General features: G+C 37.7%; 1 protein-coding gene across 1 annotated transcript in view; it reads right to left on the reverse strand.

Annotated features, from left to right (window-relative positions):
• Positions 1 to 16864, reverse strand: part of LOC145224736 (DNA-dependent protein kinase catalytic subunit-like) — a 51431-nt gene extending 34567 nt beyond the window's left edge. The window contains exons 1-24 of the mRNA XM_080091318.1: positions 16650 to 16864; positions 16312 to 16388; positions 15981 to 16148; positions 15819 to 15924; positions 15427 to 15539; positions 14859 to 15048; positions 14491 to 14648; positions 14368 to 14427; positions 13705 to 13883; positions 13512 to 13609; positions 13097 to 13279; positions 12021 to 12232; positions 11633 to 11764; positions 11189 to 11394; positions 10643 to 10862; positions 10243 to 10362; positions 9673 to 9820; positions 9492 to 9598; positions 8403 to 8568; positions 8114 to 8325; positions 7203 to 7310; positions 6880 to 7103; positions 601 to 718; positions 60 to 219 (exon numbers count right to left, since the gene is read on the reverse strand). Coding sequence (XP_079947444.1) covers positions 60 to 219; positions 601 to 718; positions 6880 to 7103; positions 7203 to 7310; positions 8114 to 8325; positions 8403 to 8568; positions 9492 to 9598; positions 9673 to 9820; positions 10243 to 10362; positions 10643 to 10862; positions 11189 to 11394; positions 11633 to 11764; positions 12021 to 12232; positions 13097 to 13279; positions 13512 to 13609; positions 13705 to 13883; positions 14368 to 14427; positions 14491 to 14648; positions 14859 to 15048; positions 15427 to 15539; positions 15819 to 15924; positions 15981 to 16148; positions 16312 to 16388; positions 16650 to 16788 — 3604 coding nt within the window. The 5' untranslated portion in view covers positions 16789 to 16864. The remainder of the gene's footprint in view (positions 1 to 59; positions 220 to 600; positions 719 to 6879; positions 7104 to 7202; positions 7311 to 8113; positions 8326 to 8402; positions 8569 to 9491; positions 9599 to 9672; positions 9821 to 10242; positions 10363 to 10642; positions 10863 to 11188; positions 11395 to 11632; positions 11765 to 12020; positions 12233 to 13096; positions 13280 to 13511; positions 13610 to 13704; positions 13884 to 14367; positions 14428 to 14490; positions 14649 to 14858; positions 15049 to 15426; positions 15540 to 15818; positions 15925 to 15980; positions 16149 to 16311; positions 16389 to 16649) is intronic.
• Between the last annotated feature and the right edge of the window lie 2611 nt (positions 16865 to 19475).

Genomic DNA, 19475 nt, shown 5'->3' on the forward strand with positions numbered 1-19475 from the left:
CTTTCTTCCAATTTAAGCTACTCAAGTTTTCGTTCCGTTTTTCAAACTGATAATCTCACCAGTCTGAGGTCTTCCACATTGATCAAACATCCACTCCACAACATGGACAAGAGTAACAGGTTGAGTCGGATTAAAACCTTTCGGGATTCGACGATTGTTCGAAGGTTTGTTGAGGATTTTGAACTTGGCTTTCACAATCCGTTCAATGTGTTTCAAACTCTAAAATGAATGTTGCGTCACTTGAATAATTATACTACTAAAAAGGACAGGGTCTTAGTAGCTCAGATGGTAAAGCGCAAGTCCCTGAAAGAGTCGTGCCGTTGGTATGAATTCTATATATACCGCAGGTTAGCTTTTTATTCTTTGCCATCTGCGTAAATGCTTGGCTTAAAAACTTTATGAAGTCTTCAATAGGGCCTGGTGCAGTAAAACTTTACATATGAGTGTATAAATGGACCGAGTGCAACATGGTCGTTGGTCTGCATGGACGCTTCAGGTATGATCCTGGTAGTGTATTTATGATTACCAGTGATAGAAGTTAGTTTCGCGATGGGTTCTTGGAACAAAAAAAATAGCAACAACTGATCGCTTGTAATTTACCTGTACACATGAAGATTCGGTCCCAAGTGATGAATCATCGTCATGTGAGAGAGCCAAGCAATCAATAAAAGTGACAAGAATCTCTAGCGTGTAATCATCAACCAATGTTTCCTGTTCTCTGCAAAGGAGGGACATTTTGAAAGTGCGAGTTCATAACACGGTTGATTGTACGATGGAAATGACTATATTTTACAAGCATAATTTTATAAAACATAGACTGTCTTTAAGTAATTGCCTTCAGATACTGCCCAGATACTGATTGTGGCTCATTTGCTAGGTTGGTAATAAACATTATTTTAAGGAGAGGAGGAACAGCGAGGCCATCAGACACAACCAGCTTAAAACACATGTCAGCCACGCGGTGTCAGTAATGAGTCGTGTTTTCGGCGTTGCAGCACAAAATTACGGCGAACTGACGCAACAATGACTTTGTGACGTGAAATCCATTGTGGTGCAATTACCTTGTGTGAGACCGCATGGTTTTGCGTTTATTAGTGTCTGCTCAATGTGTTGACCGCATGAAAGAAATCTTGTAACAAATAAGAAATAACTGATTGATATGTGTTTTTCTTTCTATAAACAGGAAGTTTACTGATAATTTATGTAAACTGTTGCCGAGCCTATTTATCCTGCGTCATAGCATTGTGTGTTTTTATGTTTTACTTGTTACAGGAACAGTAGTTGACATCATGTCGCTTCGATTTTAGCATAGTCAAGTTAGATCTGCATACTTTGCGTTGTGCATTGTATTGCTGCAACCTGGTTAGTTCGCCGGTAAGTTGGTGTGTGATTAACCACCTGTATACCTAATATTGTGCCATAACTGTTACATCTGCACGAGGGTAATTCAACTTGATCAACTGACAAATCTGTTGCTCGCACTGGCTAATTCCAAGGCTCTGCCCCCATAGATGCGACGCTACACTCAGGTTTGGTTTGGTTTGCAGAAACAGCAATAAAAACCCTCTCCTAACATATTTTTTCGTGCTTTGAACTTCACAGCGAAATTTAATGGACTGTAACGCCATTTTCGCCACCATGACTACTGTGAACGTAATTAAATTGAGATGTTTTTGCATGGTTTCGCATGAAACGGCGCTGCCACCGCACCCAGTCATGCGAATCTAGGGACAAAGTTAGTTCACATCAAAGCACATGATCAGCTGAGAGAGGAACTAAGTTGAAACTTTGCTGAATAAAGGAGTGGTTGACAAACGTTTAACAAAATCTTTACTTCAAGTGACAAAAGTTGAAGATGGCAAGTCAATCTAATGTAAGTCAGATTAGTTAACAGTTTTTAATACTTGTAATAGTTCGTAAAATTTTGCATTAGTTAACAAAAGTATTTGCATTTAGTTGCGTGAATTTGATGCTGATGATATTCTGTGCGACCCAAACACAAAGTCAAGTATTGTGGGTTCTGGAAGTTTCGGAGTGGTTCTCGTCGGAAAACATAAAAAACTCAACAAACTTGCTGTTAAAGTCATGGAATGCCATGGCGGGAAACAAACAAAGGAACGGTTTAAACAGTGGTAAGGCAACAAACTTTATGCAGCCAACTGTGTTTAGCTTAAAGAGCTGAGCACAAAACAAGACTGAAACGGCAAAACTTTTCACGGCTGAACGCACAAAGCTCATGAGAAAAACGTTTAAAAACAAAATGAACTAAAAAGTTTCTATTGACGTCACCTCTGCAATTCACGCTTGAATGAACACAAAGCGAGCGGCCGCTTATGTGACGAAACAATGCGGAATGTAAAACGGCGCGACCTTGCTCCAAATCAGCGTTTTGCGAACAGGGCCACAGGTTGAAAAATCCACCAAAAGAAATTCTGCCATTTATTATTGTGGCTTAACCACTTTTTTGTAATGTGATGTAACCAATTTTGTTGTAATGCACAAAATTAAGGGTTAGTTGCAAATATCTATCGAGTTTGGATTTATTACAAGTGGATGTGTTCGTATTCTTGATTTAATCGACTATTTCCCACCCGATCTTGGTGTCCACATAGAGACCACCGAGTACGATTTAGGGTTGGGATTTCAGGACAAAAATAGAAAATCCCGGAATCAATATTCCCCGGGTTTTTTTACTTTCCAATCCTACGACTTTCCGGGTTTTAGATGCTAAGTACTTTTTTCAAGCTAAATTTTTACCGACTTGGTCGCCGACTGTGCGTTATTCGCATGTCCTAAAATAAAACAAACAATTTTATTTTCGCGTGGATGCGAACGAGCGGTTTAATGCAATATGTTAAAATACCGCGCCACTTGAGAAAGAGCCATATGCCTTTTTTGTCATCATAGATTGTCTCAGAGTTGTAATCTGGCTTGAATTTGGAGCCCGCCTATACATTAAAGCAGGGCTCATCAACCGGGGTTTCGTACAACTTTCTCAGGGGTTCCGCAGGGGTTTCCCGAGCTTTCTTGTACCAATTCAAAAATGATTCATAATATCACTGTGGCGAACAACGCTCGCCTGTACAATCTAGTCAACCTTGTCTAGTTTATACCAAATCTAGTTAACTCATTGATCAATTGTGACGTAATAAACCAACCTACGCTACTCTGTGGCCAAAGTGTGAGACAGATACAGTAACGACAAACGACCAATCCATGTAACATGGCAAAATGTTTCAGTGAATCATTTTTATGTGCTTGGGGTGTGTTGACTAAAAACAATGTCGTAGAGTAGACAACAGAACATTTTGGAGGTGCCAAATATATTTTGTGACAAGTTGTTGAATAACAAATCCAAGATCATCTGCGGTTCCTATTTTCTGAGTAACACTAGGCGTTAGGAATGGGCAGGATATGAACCCGCCACTATTAGACATTGAGTTAAAATCAAATATTTTAGGCCTGATTTTATTTACAGCGTCATGGAAGAACTAGGCAAGCTGCAAACCGCCCAAACTGAACACGTAGTGAGGACATATGGCTGGTTGACGCTGTCGTGTGGCATGGGAATTGTCATGCAGTATTATGAAGGTGGTAACCTCAGAGATTTCCTTCTCAATAACCGAATCACAAAAGGAATTCCACTCCGTCTTCGTCAGTTGGTCCAAACAGCGGACGGAATAGCTTTTATTCACAATTTGCCTGGTCACAAATTGGTTCATAACGACATAAAACCAGAAAACATTTTGCTTACGAGGGATCTACACGCAAAATTGACTTAAAAAAGTGACTATGAGACCGAAAAAAGAGCACGACGTGTATGGGTATGGCTTGGTAATCCATATGTCTCTTACTTGTGAAGAGCCTTATCCACCAACAGAAATAAATACCTTGACGAATGCCATCATCAACGGTGAAAGGCCTGATTGTGATGGGATTGATGATTTGAAAGCAAGTCTCGAAAACAACGACAAAGAAGCAGTCGAAGTGATGGAAGAAGAAATGAAAAGATGCTGGGAGCACGATCCAACAAAACGTCCAGATATAACTGAAGTTAGAGACAAATTTCAGAGTTTAGTTGACGCACAAAACCCAGCAGCGATTCTGGAACAAGTGACAAATTGTGTGAGGCAAATGGATTTGAAAGTTGAAAGACCAGCTGAGAATCAACTTGTTCCGATTCGCCAGTTTTCACCACGTGACCAAACATTTCTGACAACCCAAGGTACAGCGAATGTTGGTTGAATAACGAGACACAAAACTTTACAAATATCATTTAACTTTAACGTTCTGTCGTTATTTGCATGGCGATGACGTCATTTTCGTCATTCATGTGTGTTTACAACCGATGTTTGTTGATTGACAGAATCGAACAGACCAGCAATCAACATCGACCTTCCCAGCACATCACGTGACACACCAGCAGGTCAAAGTTCACGACCTCAACAGATGGGTGCAGCACATGGCGTCACATCACCACAGCAAAAAGGTATTTCAGTATTGCGCATTTATAATATTCATATCTCATTTCCGGGTTGTTAAAGCTTGTACGTATTTAAACCGATAGCAAAGACGAAATCCTTCCATTTAATTATGCGAACTATCAAATTTTGGGACAGAAATGTTAACTTCTATCAAAACACCCTATGTTGCGCCACAACAGCCTTGTAAAAAGATGTTAAAATATCGGGGTCAGTTTGAAATAAACACCCAACAGCAGAAAACACTTTCAGTGGCTAGCTGATATAACTAGTGGAGTAAAAAAAAAGTTTTTTTTTCGTATTTGGGCTGAGTGTGCGACATATTTTCGTCTTCTTGGAGATATTGGTAAGTAAAACATGCTTGATTATTTCAGGTGATGTCACTAGCACAGATCTCGATGGAATATTTCAACCCAAAAGTAAGTTTTCATCGTTTCTGTTTTTTTTCCTGTTTCCGCCTGTTTTTTACTATTTTGTGTTTTTCCTTCTTTCTACAGGTGGAAGTAACGAAAAATCCCGATTGGTTCAGAAATACTCAGATTCTGTGAAACGGGGAAAATACAACGTAGCAAATTTGACAAAACAACAACTTTCAAGGTTAATTGAAAGCCAAGTCAAAACCGCAGCAAATGAATTAAAAACTTTTGCTGTAAAACTTAGAACTGCGAAGAAATATTGCGAGTCGATCCTGTTCTGCCATATTGCATCAGATTTCTATGCAAAGCAACAAAGTTCCGACGACGCAGCGAGAGGTGTAAAGGATTGTGCGTGGCAATTGAATGAAACAAACAAATCAATGGTGGACAGTGACGTCACAAACAAACCCATTGTGAAAGATCACGTGATTCCTTTAATCGCTGACATGCGTCACCAGATTCAAACTCTACCACAAGTCGACGACAAAATTCGATGCGTATGTGTGGCAGAGTGTTTGTGTAATATTGGATACAGTCTATATTTGATCGGCTCCTATCAACTGTGGGAAGAAACTATCAGGAAAGGAATAAGTTTGTTGAAACGCAAGTTTGGAGATGATGCAACCAAATATCTAGTCTACGGTGGCTTTTTGAACAACCTTGGGTTCGTTTGCGGAAAAACATCACGTGATGAGGAGGCCGTGAAATATTACACAGAAGCAATTGAAGCTTGCAAAAAAACTAAGGATTTGACCGAGGAAGAGCGAAAGCGACTCATGGACTCAAGCCAGGATAGTTTGCGGATTGCAAAAGAAAAACTAAAAAAACAATAATATCATAATGACGTCACAGTGGTGAACTTTGTTTGTTGTAAATCTGCTTTGTGTTGCAATGAGTGTGACGCAACAATGCCTTGCAATGAAATATACATTTCTATTCCTATAACTCGATTCAGAACTGTAATACAACGGAAAATAGAATTTGTGTTACTTTGTGTACACAAGGTTGTTGATTCCAACCCCATTTAGGGAGAAATAGTCAGATTAAGACAAACCAATTTTGTGTGACGTCACTCCAATGAATATACAGAACAGTTGCAGATAGGGTAGGTGTGATTGAAGCTTCCACAGTTCATAAGAAACATATGGTCTAATACAGTGGTATCCAACCGCTGGTCCGCGGACCGGTACCGGTCCGCAAATTAGCCGTTTGGTTCACTACGATCTTTTGTTGCCGGTCCGTGGAAATTTTGTAAGTTTTTACCGGTCCAGCCACTGGTCTAATACATGCAAACCACGTTACTCCTAAATTCAAGACATTTATTCTACTTAGGGTTCAATAACGCCCAACGTAGCTCAGATGAATCCAGCTAACTGCAAACCGGTTATTCGCATAAAAACCTTGGCAAATTCATAGAAATATACTTCACTAACACAACGTATATGTACACTCTGCACAGAACGTTCTGTACCAAATTTGGACATTCCAGTTTAAAACCAACCATTCTTGTTAGAAAACAGGACAAAAACTGACCGAAACAAACAACCACTGAAAGAAAGCTACCGGTAGTTTTAAGCGGTTACGCCAGGGATGCACAACCTTTTCACTATTGACGGCCGCATCACATGTTCGTATTTTATCAACCACCGCCAGTGTGTCAATGTTTTTGTTTCAAAATAACAGTTAAGAAATCCAAACAGTAAAATACAACTTATTCTAGTATTCTATTCACTTAAAATTTAAGATTAATGACTAACTTCGTTCATTGATTTCAATTAAAACGCCTTTTCTATAACTCTCGGCTACGTATGACGTTTCTATCTATATTGTTACGCTTTGTGTAAACAATGAGATATCCGTAAGTCACTTGTTTATGTTTACTTAACCTAATGTATCTTTTAGCCTACATATGCTCGGCTGTAGGTCGTGCACTCCGGAGTTACACAGATTGATTGGAGTTTTGGTCCATCGCTATAACGCACCTGAACACCCTGTACAGATGATTGAAAGCCACCGTAGCTCCGAGCCTCTTTGCCGATGACGGGTGCCGAGCCAAACTGTAGATGCGTTTCAAGATGGATTTGGCGTTGGTTGGAGATGATGACGTATTAACCGTGTTCTGCTTGACTGACCAAGCCAAGAACTCGCAAAGGAATTGGGCTGATAGCTCCCGCAATGCTGCGTTATCGAAATCGACCAGGCCATCCTGGTAAACGAAAATATTTTTAACAATCGAGGTTAAATCTATGTTGATATTGTAACTCAAACACTTCATTAAAGTAGGAAAACCGCGCCTAAAACTTACCATAAGTGCATTGAGTAATGTGGCCGTTGACGGACTCTCAAATTGCTGATTATTCGTGAACCAATGAATGATTTGTTTCATGAGAGGCTCGAACATTTGCTTGCAGACCTTCGAAAACAAAATTAGAGCTTTAGCTGTTGCAGCAATTTGCTTAAATATGATGCCAATCTATAGAATCATTTGTAATTGAAATGTGGTCCTGTTTAGTTTTAAATTGAAACAAAAGACTAAAAATGACCAGGATTTTCCAATGAAGGGCAGGAATGCAATTAACATTTTTTCCAAAACTTTAACTCTTAATTCTCATACACGTCAAGTTCTCCGAAGGTTGTTTAAACCACTATATTAAAGTTCCATGCATCTTCAGCTGAAACGAAGTTTTCATTTCCTTTTTTTACACATTATACCATAAGGGAGCTATTTGCATTTTTTAAGGTGACTAGATGGTTGGGGTGACTGAGCCGAGTTAGAACCCGAGTACTCGGTACCGAGCATCGTTGTTTTTGATGCTCGGTGCTCGGCCGAGCAGTTGCACAAACTGACCCGAGCGTTAAATTTGCATATTCAAGGCCTGCTAACATACGCAACTACTGTTCTAAAGGGTATCCAAGAAAAAAAAACTGTGTTTTTAATGCGTTATCAGGTGGAAAAACGCATACTTCTAGTACAGCGTAATACACCCCTGGTGACGTAAAGACAAAACTAGCGTGGATTAAGGAATGTTTGTGACGTCACAATGCAACGAGCGTGCTTGGCCGAGCACCGGGCATTACCGTGAGATGCTCGGTGCCGGACCAAACACAACATTTGCAGTGGTGGCCCATCCCTACTAGATATGGCTGGCGAAAGAAGGTTACAAAAATGCTCTCAAATCAAAAATTGAAATGGGTTGAGGGTAAAACATAGTTTACCTGATCAACATCACAGGCAAGTCTCAGCAGAACTGGGAACAACTTCTTGTACAGTGAAGGCATCAGACCCGAGACAGACTTCATATTCAATGTCTGAGCGTTTGTTCCTATCGTGTACAGCACAATAGAATGCATCAACTCGCACGCCGCTATCTTGGCTTGTCGGTCGCTCGACTGAGACGCGATTTCCATCACCCGGGGGAGGTATAGATCTATAGAGAGCAGATATTCAACTTTTTGCGCTTGTACGACAAACATAATACAACAAAACTAAAATTGAAAAACATACCCAGTCGAATTTCAGGTTTTAAGTCACGAAACGGGACAGCGTACTTGATGACGATGTCCTTGTCCCAATCCGCTACAGCGACGTCGTTGCCCTCATCCGGTTTCTTTAAGAACGAGAGCACACTTCCACCTAAACTACCCAGGTATCTGACAACACGGGATCGCATCTGCATGCACAAAAGCGGCAGCTGAATCAGATTACAAACTAAAAGTCGGTTAATAAGGCCAAGTTCTTTGCAACAGTCCTATGGGTCAATAAATCGGAATTTTGTCCTGCAAGTTATGTCATTATCCTGATGAAGGCGTCTTGTATAGGACGTCGAAACGTCGATTATTTATAATAAAACTGCTGAACGAGCAATACTTTGTTATACATTATGCCTGGCAGCAATAGCCTATTTTTAAATCGGTTAATGTTTCGTGTGACATTACGTTAACAGGGACACTGGGCACGGACATAAAAGGTGACCGTATACAAAACTACCAGAGAGATTGTACATGTAAATGCACTTGATATCAAATCATTTAATAATCGCTGCGTTCATTTTTCTGTGTTGTTATATTAGCAGTAATGACAAAAACCTCGCTCTCTGGCAGTTTTGTGTTCAATTATTGTCAGATTTCTTCCGCTAGGAGGTGCCAGACGTAATAGTGTTTTAAGAACACATAGCGTTACTTTTTTTCTTAACGTTTACCATGTTTTTTATTCTTGTCATGTAACTAGACTGTATTGGGAAAACGTTTGTGCATGGATTAGTGCTAGAACCAGAGTCCCACTGACGTTACCTCCCGTGAACTTACTCTTTGGTGTCCACAATGGTGGATCCGGCGATAAATTGGTGAACTGTATGTTGTTATGTGCCAGATATGTCATTTACCAATGCAAATATAGTGAAAATAAACCGACGGTATTTAGATTTGTATGCTTCCTTAACTCAGTACGTGTATCAGAATGTCATGTATCAAAAAAACGTGGAAACTTTCTTGCTTACCGCAAAAAGTGGTGTCGCCTGTTATGTACTGAAGTGTGATGTAATTTGTTACCGTTTTTCGCTCTTTTTTATTATTTATCAATAAAAAAAAGCGTTACCTTTTTTCTTGTGCTTTCTTCAGCCTCTTTGATATTCTTTTGTTTTTTGATTGAGGACTTTGACTTTTTGTTGACTTTTACTTTTTCTTGAACCACATAATCTTTAGCTTTAAATACAAAAAAAGTTCAAAGTTTAAAATGATTTATGCAGCATGTTGGTTGAAAACACCATATTCTGTACTTTGTTCTGATGCAAGAAACGGTTGCAGTGAAATGATAACTTGTTTAAGCTCAGTTGGATTTTTTATGTAATCCTCTTTCCACCGCTCGAGGGCACTAATGAGCGCATTGGCAAGAGGAAAGTAGCTGAGTCCAAGTACTGCAGCTCTCTGAGAAAAAAGTGGATCAATATTAAAACTTTTTCACGTCTCTGCCATTCATGTTCGTCACACTCGGCAAAAGCGAATAAGGCTAACTGCTTGTAGCTCTATAGCGCCATGGGTGGCAGGTGCGTACAAAAAAATGAAACGCAAGGCGAACAAACAAACTCAATCATTCTGTTATGTTGTGTATTGACTTAAAGCGTCTTAATTGCGGTTTGGCCCTATTAATTAATACGCGAGAATTTCGCCATTTTAACCTGGCAACTCGGATCTGGGGAACAATGCAAGGAACAAATTGTGAATGTTTACATAATAAAAAAGTTACATTTGCAAAATGTTGTGAAACTTAAAAATTTCCTCTTTAAACAAAACAACTATTTACAATATTTACACCATTTTATTGACAGATTTTTGCAAGCTAAACTAACCTGTACAGCTGGAGTTAAGTGAGAAATAATTCCAGCAGCTGCATTGGCTGGAAGACTAAGAAGAAAAAACAAACTGGAAGCAAGCAGGTCGTCTTTGTGTTGTTTTTGTCTCGACACAACCTGAAACATAAAAGATGGCATAAAACTGAAACTTTGATACAAAACAAATATAACAATACATTGGTTTATATGCAGTTGTGGCTGTTCTTTTCAACCTGTAAAATCCAACAAAACTGGAGTGCCATAGCCTGGCTATACTAGCCAATACGGTGTATGCCTTGTTACCAACTTCACTGATGGGACATCACAGGTCAAAACAGTGTGTCTCTAGTTTAGTTGTCATGAAATGGCTCATTGTTGTTACACTGTATATATGGCATGCAAACTCCTAATAACTTACTTCTACAGCAAATTTTTGCAGCAGCACCAAAGTCTGTTGTCGATCTCTGGCAAAAAGATTCATCATTTTATCGCTTTCAGTAACAACCATACTTTCTTGCGAGTCACCCTGACTTTCCAGGAATGATTCAGCAGATTTAGTGACACAGAAGTAGTTGAGTTTGCAGGAAATTTTCACAATAGTTGCCAACAACTTGTAAAAACCACTGACCAATGGAAACCTTCATTAGTGAAAAAGATTTTAAAATGCTTAAAAAACTTTAAAAGGAATTGGTGACTGTAAGTGGGTAAATAATATAATAGTCAGTAAAAAAATAATATAAAAAAATCATACAAGAACAATGTGCACCTATCTGGAGACATGCAACATAGTTCAATCAACATAATCACACAATGCCCTGAGGGGTTGTACATATTTTAAAATTTAAACTTTTTCGAGTTTAACGCTTTGAGAATTTTTGCGAATTTAACCGAAAACTTAACCCTACTTTTTCACCTGTTTCCTTTCATTAGTATTCATAAAAACACACAAACAAGCATTACTCACCTGGTTGACAAAGCAACTAACTGCTGGAGTGTGATCTGAAAGTGCAAAGAAAAAGCCTTGGCAGCTGGTGATCCCAGTAACATCACGTTTGGAAGAAGATCCCAACATAAATCGACAATGTTGATGAAAATTTTAAAATCATCTGCATTTTCAGCTTGTAAGTTTTCCAAAAGGCCTGGGTTTGCAATGCTGTCTTCATCTTGGTCCTGAAAATAAAACAAACAGTCTGTTTGGTTGCAAGATAGATTTTCGTTTTTCTGGTAATTTTAATTTCATAAAACTTTTAAACCAAAAAAAAATCAATATTATAGCTCAATTTCTGAGGCTAGAAATTGTGTATAAATTAAATGTAATTTGGAAGTTTTGTTTCCAAAGAAAAATAAATCATAAATCAAATTCCCCCAAAGGGATTTTATGATGATTTTTAGCAAAATTATGACAGACCTTGGTATTACTTGCAGACAGGTTGAGCTTGGTCACAATCTTAAGAACAGATTTTATAAATATGGAAGTAAAAGTTTGACAAAGTTCCTTCCTGTTGACAGCGAGATTTAATCTGTCAACAAAATCTGTGGTCTGCAACAAAAAAATCCGCTTTGAATTTAGAGCAATGGTGCTAAATACTGAAAGTTTAGAAAAATAGTCCTTAAAATTGTTGATGCAGTTTTCTCTATGCATTTATTAAAACCCCTTAATGAACCAATTCAAAAACCTAAATACAAGTTTAACAAGCCATCAACTTTAGCATTATATTTTGACATGCATTATATTACAAAAATGCAAAATAAGACTCAAAGCAGAGAAGCATACACTTTAAAAAAACTAATTTTACCTCACTCCATCTATTCTCAGACATGAGACTGCTCCACAATGAAACATAATCCTTGTATGTGATTGTCCGAGTATCATTGATTACATCATCTATGATGTCATCACCCTCCACACCACTTGGAGGAGCTAAAGAGCTGCCTCTTTCCTCATTTTTGCTTCTCTCCTCTCCAAGAACGACTCCATAAGAGCATGATCGTATAAGACCATGATAAGCTGAAGATAAGAAGTACTTGTCATACAAAATAGACAGAAGAACATCAAAAATATTTATTTATGCAGACAAACATAATTTTTTCACTACCGTATTTATTTTAGCTTGTAAGCTGCGACACATTTTTACCCTACCGCACGTGCAGCTTACATTTTAATATCACACTGATATTAAATTCTACACCCATGCTTTTTGTTTTGTTTCGCATTTTACATTCTTTTTTATGTTGTTTTGTGAAACATGTAGGAAAGAAATTGGTTTTCAGACAGGTTAAAATTTTGTTATAACATTAAACAGATGGGCAACTGTACTTGTACTCCAACCATATAAAATATGTTTACTTTTTGAAATATGTTCAATCCTACACTAGAGATGGGCCGAGCCAAGCCAGAACCTGATTACTCGGTACCGAGCATCGCTGTTTTTTATGCTTGGTGCTCGGCCGAGCAGTTGCACAAACTGACCCGGGCATTATATGTGCATATTTATGCCCATGTAAAACAAAACTATGATTCGAAAGGGTAGCCACGAACAAAAACGACTGTTTTATTACATGCGTCATATGTTGGAATATCTCATAGTTCTGGGGTCTGTACAGCTTAACACGCCGCTGGTGACCTAGAGGATAGTTCCAAACTAGCATGGAATTAAGAATGTTTGTGCCTTCACAATGCACCAAGCATTCTCGGCCCAGCACCAAGCATTAACGTGAGATGCTCAACCAAACCAAACATTTACAGTTTTGGCACATCCCTATTTTACACTACTATTTATGGGCATGAGTTGTTATCATTAAAGATGAGAATATTTCCACTTTACATATTTTTAAACTTTGACTAATTTTTTGCTTAAAAAATTTCACTGACTTATTCTTTCCAAGAAAGCATCTCTAACATCTGGTCTTCCATCAAAAGCATGAACTGCCGATAATATACATGAGTGACAGAAGAAGTAATATTTCCTGTGCAGACGAGGATATTTTTCGACAAGAAGAACACAGAGTCGACACAAAGACGACATAAAAGATTCTGAGAGACCTTGACTGGAACCTAAATGTATGAAAAAAAATTGCACAATAACATAACACTTCCTCCTAAAAGGTTTCTAGCTGTGTAAATATGGCTGCAAAAATGTTTAGAAAGAAAACAGAATAAGGCTCGCTTGCAAAAAACTAGGGGCCTAACTTCAGTTCAAAAGCAAGTATTCTTGGATTACACACTCTTTATTTCATGGCCACATTTGGCTCAAGGTTTATACAACCTTGTTTTGTTTATCACATACCATCGTCATCCATCTCAAGTTGCTGAGTGATGTTGGCAAGTGATTGGATGAAACTTGGAAGTTGATGAATCTTGTTGTCATCGATCCCTTCTTCACCACTTCACAAACAAAGTCATGTCAATTATTTTATTATTAATGTAGCACAAAAATGGTAATGGTGGTGCTCAGCCATTCATACTACAAAAATATTTACCTCAAAAACATCTGTTCACATTTGCTCATCATCTCTGAAAACATGTGACGTACATCAGACTTTGACAGAAACAGGCGACATGCTCCAGCGAACAATCCATAGCCTCTAACAGCCAGTGACATCACTTTACTTGATGTGTCAGACGAGTTTATCATCAATTTAAACTTTCGAATGAAAAACTAAACGAATAGTTACTTCTTAGTTAACACAAAAATTTCGCAGCCATTTTCTGATTTTTTGCAGCTTTTGCAAAATGTTAACATAAAATACCTATTTTTGTAAATGTTAGTTGTGTTGTGACATTATGCATGACAAACCCAGCTAATTTTTAAAAAATATGGTAAAGCACCTAGCATAACAAAATTCATGACTTAGAAAAAAGGTAATGCTTGTATTAAGTGCATTACCTTCTGTTATCAATCATTTTCGTTACCAAAATCATACAATTACGAATTTACGTGTGTTTATTTACCTGATGATAGTCTTAACTTAAGGATAGAGTACACAACAACAAAAAATGCCTGTAAAAAATAATTTGCGTTTGTTGCCTATTACTTCACCCTGGAGAAAAATTTCTGAAATGAGGAAATTTCCAACATACAAACTGGGTTATATTTAACATTGATCTTTGCAATGTGAAACGTATGAATGAAAAATACTGACCATAAACAATTGCTTGGATGTTGAACTTGCTCCTTTCTCATCAGCTATTGTTGAAGCCACCTAAAAATGAACAAAAAAACAAATCTGTTTCATTGTTTTTATAAGCAGTTGGTCGCTATAAACCTGTTGTAAAAATGAGTCCAAAGCAGCGTGTGCTTCATGTTTTAATTGTGGATTTTTGTGTTCAAACCAGGAGTTGAGAACATTGTAGTATGACTCGTAACTTTCTACAAGCAGCGGACCAAACTGGGCTGCATGGTCCTTAAGCAGTTTCATTCCAGCTGAAAAGTAAATCATTTAAATGACAACAGAAAGGTAATGAAACGTATGAAAAGTACATTATACAATCACCAGCTTCAGTTGATAATAGGATTTTGAAATTAATGTTTATGTTTTAGGCAAATATATTGCTAAACAAAACATATTTTTTACATTTGAGCACATTGTTTTATTTTGAACCACTTATTAACAAAGAAAGATTAATAACTTACCCAAAGGAACAGCAAATCTACTCAGTTCATTTTGTGGCTGCAAACTCATTCTTGCAAACCTCAAAATCTCTTTGCATCTCGTAACAGGATCTTCATCATACGATGCAGTAAATGAAAACAAGAGTGCATGAAGCCCCAACAAATAACCCTCAATAAGCTTGAGATCTGAAGCCTTGTTGGACGTAATCATCTGGAAAAAATAATGTATATTTTAACTAATTTTAAGAACAGTACAAAGACACTGAAAAATGATTTTACATGAAAAATGCTAAAATTGACATTTATACTTGTTCAAATGTCACGGATTGGCTGGGAATTAAATTAATACTGTGAGTTTTGGTTTTTATGCATTTTGTTTCGAACCAGTAACTTATAAGCTTTACAGAATTTGCTATACAACTTACTACCTGTTTCAAATGCAAAATAATAAATTTGATGATGTTTTTTTTCCTCAATAAAACTTTGACAAAAAAAATTGCATTAAAAACTGCTTTAAGAATATTTATTTTAGAATAGCAATAAAAATAGAAAGGAATGTAGGATTTTAATCAAAGTTGCTACAATCCACCTCTTTACGGAGTCCTCTCAGAAATATGTCGAAGAGTCGTTCTGAGTGGTTTGTCATAAACTCAGGGTAACACCTTGCCAGTGTACCAAGCATGTAAAATGATTGACCTTTCACTGAAATGGTATAATTTGTAAATCAATTAAACAAACACAAAAAATGAATAACACAATACCAAATTGAAAAAGGTTGCAACCAGAACCCAAAACTTAACAGCTCTGAATTTCATATCAGCACATTAAAAAACAGCAATACATTGGTTGACAGATTTAAGACTATTAGATAATTGAGCATATTTTTGTCAGAAAGATCCAATGCAAACAATCATATTTCCTAAATACTTTAAAATCCATAAGATACATAACATTTAAAAGTGCAAACTGGTTTCTACACACCTGTTGATGTACATTTAGTCGTGGCAATCTCTTCAAACAACATTTTAACCAAACCTTTTATCTGTTCCTGTTCAAATGACCCTGCTATACTTCGTTTAGCTATCAACTAAAGAAAAGTATGGTTAAGAACAGACAATAATTTTTTACACAAAACAAACTTACTTCTGCTAGAACTTGTAGGGCCTTGATTTTATTTTTTGCAAATCTGTCGCTTCGATACACCACATTACAACATCCATGTATGTCACTAACATATGGTCGTACGTATGAGCCAATACGGGGCACAAAAGTGGACAGAAATGTCAGAATCCCTTCTCGTACATTTTTGTGCTGATATTAAGTAAGATTCTGGATTTGACAAGTCTTACAAAGATAAAATTCAAGTTTTTAATTAAAAAAAAGTATTTTGCACAAATTTATACCAGTTGGATGAAAACTTTATGAATATGCAACCGAGCAAAAATAGTTTAGCATTTTCTGAGTAGTGTTTTACCTGTGGTTTGGCAACATTCTTAGAAATTATGGGCAATATTCCACCATCCTTGCTGAACAGCAAAGAGCAATACAAGCCTAAAACACAACAAAAAAAACATAAGTTTATGTGATACATCAGTATAAAAACAGTTGGCTGCAGTTTGGGAATTACAAGATAGTAATACTGAATCTGTAATCTGAGTTAAGTTTATTTTGCCAAGTAAAAGTCACTGTAGCAGCACAGTTACATTAAAACAATCTAATTTGAATTCATATAAAATAAGAAATTGTTATGTTATGCATCTGTAGGCAAATTATCATACTAGACCACAAAAAATATACCAATAAAAAATATACCTAGATCTTGTTTTGTGAGTCTTCTCGAGCATGTTTGTTCAATTTCTTTCACTTGTTTTTCTGCTTCATACAGTGAAGCGTCATCACTGCTAAATCCACATTCGTGCAGTAATTGCAGCTGTTCTGCAAGCGAAGACATTACCCACACAACAGCCCTCCCTATCCAAACATACTTCTGCACAGTGGGGCAGAAATAATTATTGCAGCAAGATTAAAAGTGACCGAATCCGAAAATTACAATATAATAGCGGTAAAACCCCTAAACTGAAATTACATGCTTGGTTAAATTTCGTTTTGGTTGAATAAACTTGAAAACTCAGCTTAGCTAAAACTTTACCTTGATACGAAACCTCTTTTTTTACGTATGACACTTTTACGTTACATAATTGTCCCTCTTTCGTAGCTTTAAACGACAGTATAAAAGGTTCGACTTCCGCAGCTTTTCTCCTTACATTCGTTTGAAGCTGTTTTTTTGGCTCTGCGTCCCTAGTGTGGTATCTGTATTATTATGTGACACTTTTCAAAAAAAAGAACACATTAACACTGTTGTGGTTCCGCTTCATGTACTGTCCTTAAGGCAGTATTCGCGTACGCGCATTCCACAGTCACGTGATTCGTTAATTGTACCGCATTCATTACTATTTTGCTTGTGGTGATTACTATTCGTGTGTGCTATGTAAATTGCCAATTATCCAAGCTATAAATGCTTGTTTCATTTATTCGTTATTCATTCTATTTTACTCTTCGAGCGAACAATACAAAGAAATACAACAAACACAATACCAATTTTACTAGAAAGTGCATTTAAAACTACATCAATAATACAGCAACTATTACACATTGCATTAACAGTTTAAACTTGCAGCAACAAAGCTGGACCCATCAAGATGATTTTTTTTTCTTCAGATTGAATGTCCACACCAAGGTGGGACCACGAGACTTGTTCTTGTACACAGGACATTCGCATATGTTCTTGGTCTCCTGTCTATCTACGGGTATAGCTTTGATAAAGATCGCCGGCATTACTGACAGGGAGTCGAAGAGCTTGTCATATTCAGGTTTACTTGGTTTTGTTTTAAGGGCTCGGTTCAGGTTTTTAACGTATATTTTCGAGTTCGGGTTTTGTTCCGGTTTGGGAAAATTATTCGATACGAACCGGTTTGCGTTTTTTTAACCAGTTCAAATTTTTATTCGTTGTAATTTTATTCTACCCATCAACTACCTGCCTATACCACACTCCAAAATAATTTTGCCTGTACAATGTTAGTTTTAACACGCCCTATAAGTGCTATCTCGTGTTTTCGTCAGTCCGCTGTTTGGAAAAAATCACAAAATCCAAAACAGACTGCATTTTTTACTGGTTCGGGTCCAACGCAAAACAAAATATGGGGCTGAACTCCGGTTCGGGTTTTTCGAAAATCGTAATTAGCGGTTCGGGTTCGGTTCGGGTTTAATGAAATTAACTGCTCAAACCGGTTCGTGGGTTCGGGTTCAGTTCCGGTTCGACTCCCTGATTACTGGGTTTAACTCCTTTAGATGGGATTCCGCCATTAGACCGGTTTGCGTATCCCATCGTGCTCCTGCGATAAGATAGTTACATGTTTTTGGTTTGTGTGGCTTTAGCGATGTATGAACAGGCTGCGTGCTTCGTGCTTCGTGCTGGACGGGATTCGAACCCACATCCTTGCGAGTTCAATACAGCATTCACGTAACCAAGTAACCTTATTGGCAGGTTTTTAGTCGACATTTTAAACATAACGTATAGACAAGGTTTCAACACCGTGGCTGATGGGTTTCAAATGGCTTAAACTGAATTTTCGCATTTTTCTGTATTTCTCGAGCGTCCTCGTGTGGCGGGCTGTTGAAATCCTCTTTATTTTTCATTGTGACGTCACACTGCAGACACATCTTGTCGAGCGGCCATTCGTTCTTGCGAGCTATGGATTGCATGAGCAGCATGATGGCTGTGAGAAACGACTGCGAGAGAAAGTTTCTAGTAGTTAGCTACAACCGCGTCTATGCCATTGAAACGTAAAGCGGTAAACTGGCGGCGCGCAAGTTAACGCGCGAAGTTACTGTTGCGTTTTACATTGTATATGTGCGCGTAACAACCTGTTTGTTGCTAGTTGTCTAACAATACGCGTTAAATACACAAATAAAACCGCGTCTCAAGAAAACACAGCATTCGATGCTACGTGGGAACGTGGGAAATTCCGTTTGCCTTAACTGTGTACCTAATATGCAAAGAACTAACTAACAAAAATCGAATGTAGTGAGACATATAAAAACGTTTTTTCAGATTTAAATTTAAATTGGTCTTTGTTTCTCTCGTTGTTAGTTTTTTTCTGTGTGAAATTGGTCCGAATGGTTTTTAAAGTGGTAAAGGTTGGAAACCCCTGATATAGGTGCTTATCGTTTCAAGGATAGTAAGAGTAGTGATCTTAGCCTAATAAACTTAACTAAACGGAAGCCTACACAGAAAGGTAATTGACAAGGGTCAGAGTATCGTATCTAACGTTTACTCGAGTCGTCGTCCCTATGACTTCCGAATATTCTAAATATATTCCCGAATAGAAGTGTTTGGACCTCAAAAATGGTTAACGCAGCGGTTCTCAAACTGGGATCCGCGGCCCTTTGGGGTATTTTGCAGAGCTCGCGAAATGGTGGAATTCTATAATCTTGTTTGGAATCAGTTTGTGCAACTGAATAAGTTTAAGTCAAAGTGAAAGTGAGAATAGACCATCTCCATTGCTAAACATTAAACAAGCTTTATTGCATGAATGCAATTGTTCGCTCACAATTGTAATGCTTTTTGTCTTGTCTGTG

Source organism: Phallusia mammillata, chromosome 1, assembly GCF_965637545.1.
Source record: "Phallusia mammillata chromosome 1, kaPhaMamm4.hap1.1, whole genome shotgun sequence".
Taxonomy (NCBI): Eukaryota; Metazoa; Chordata; class Ascidiacea; order Phlebobranchia; family Ascidiidae; genus Phallusia; species Phallusia mammillata.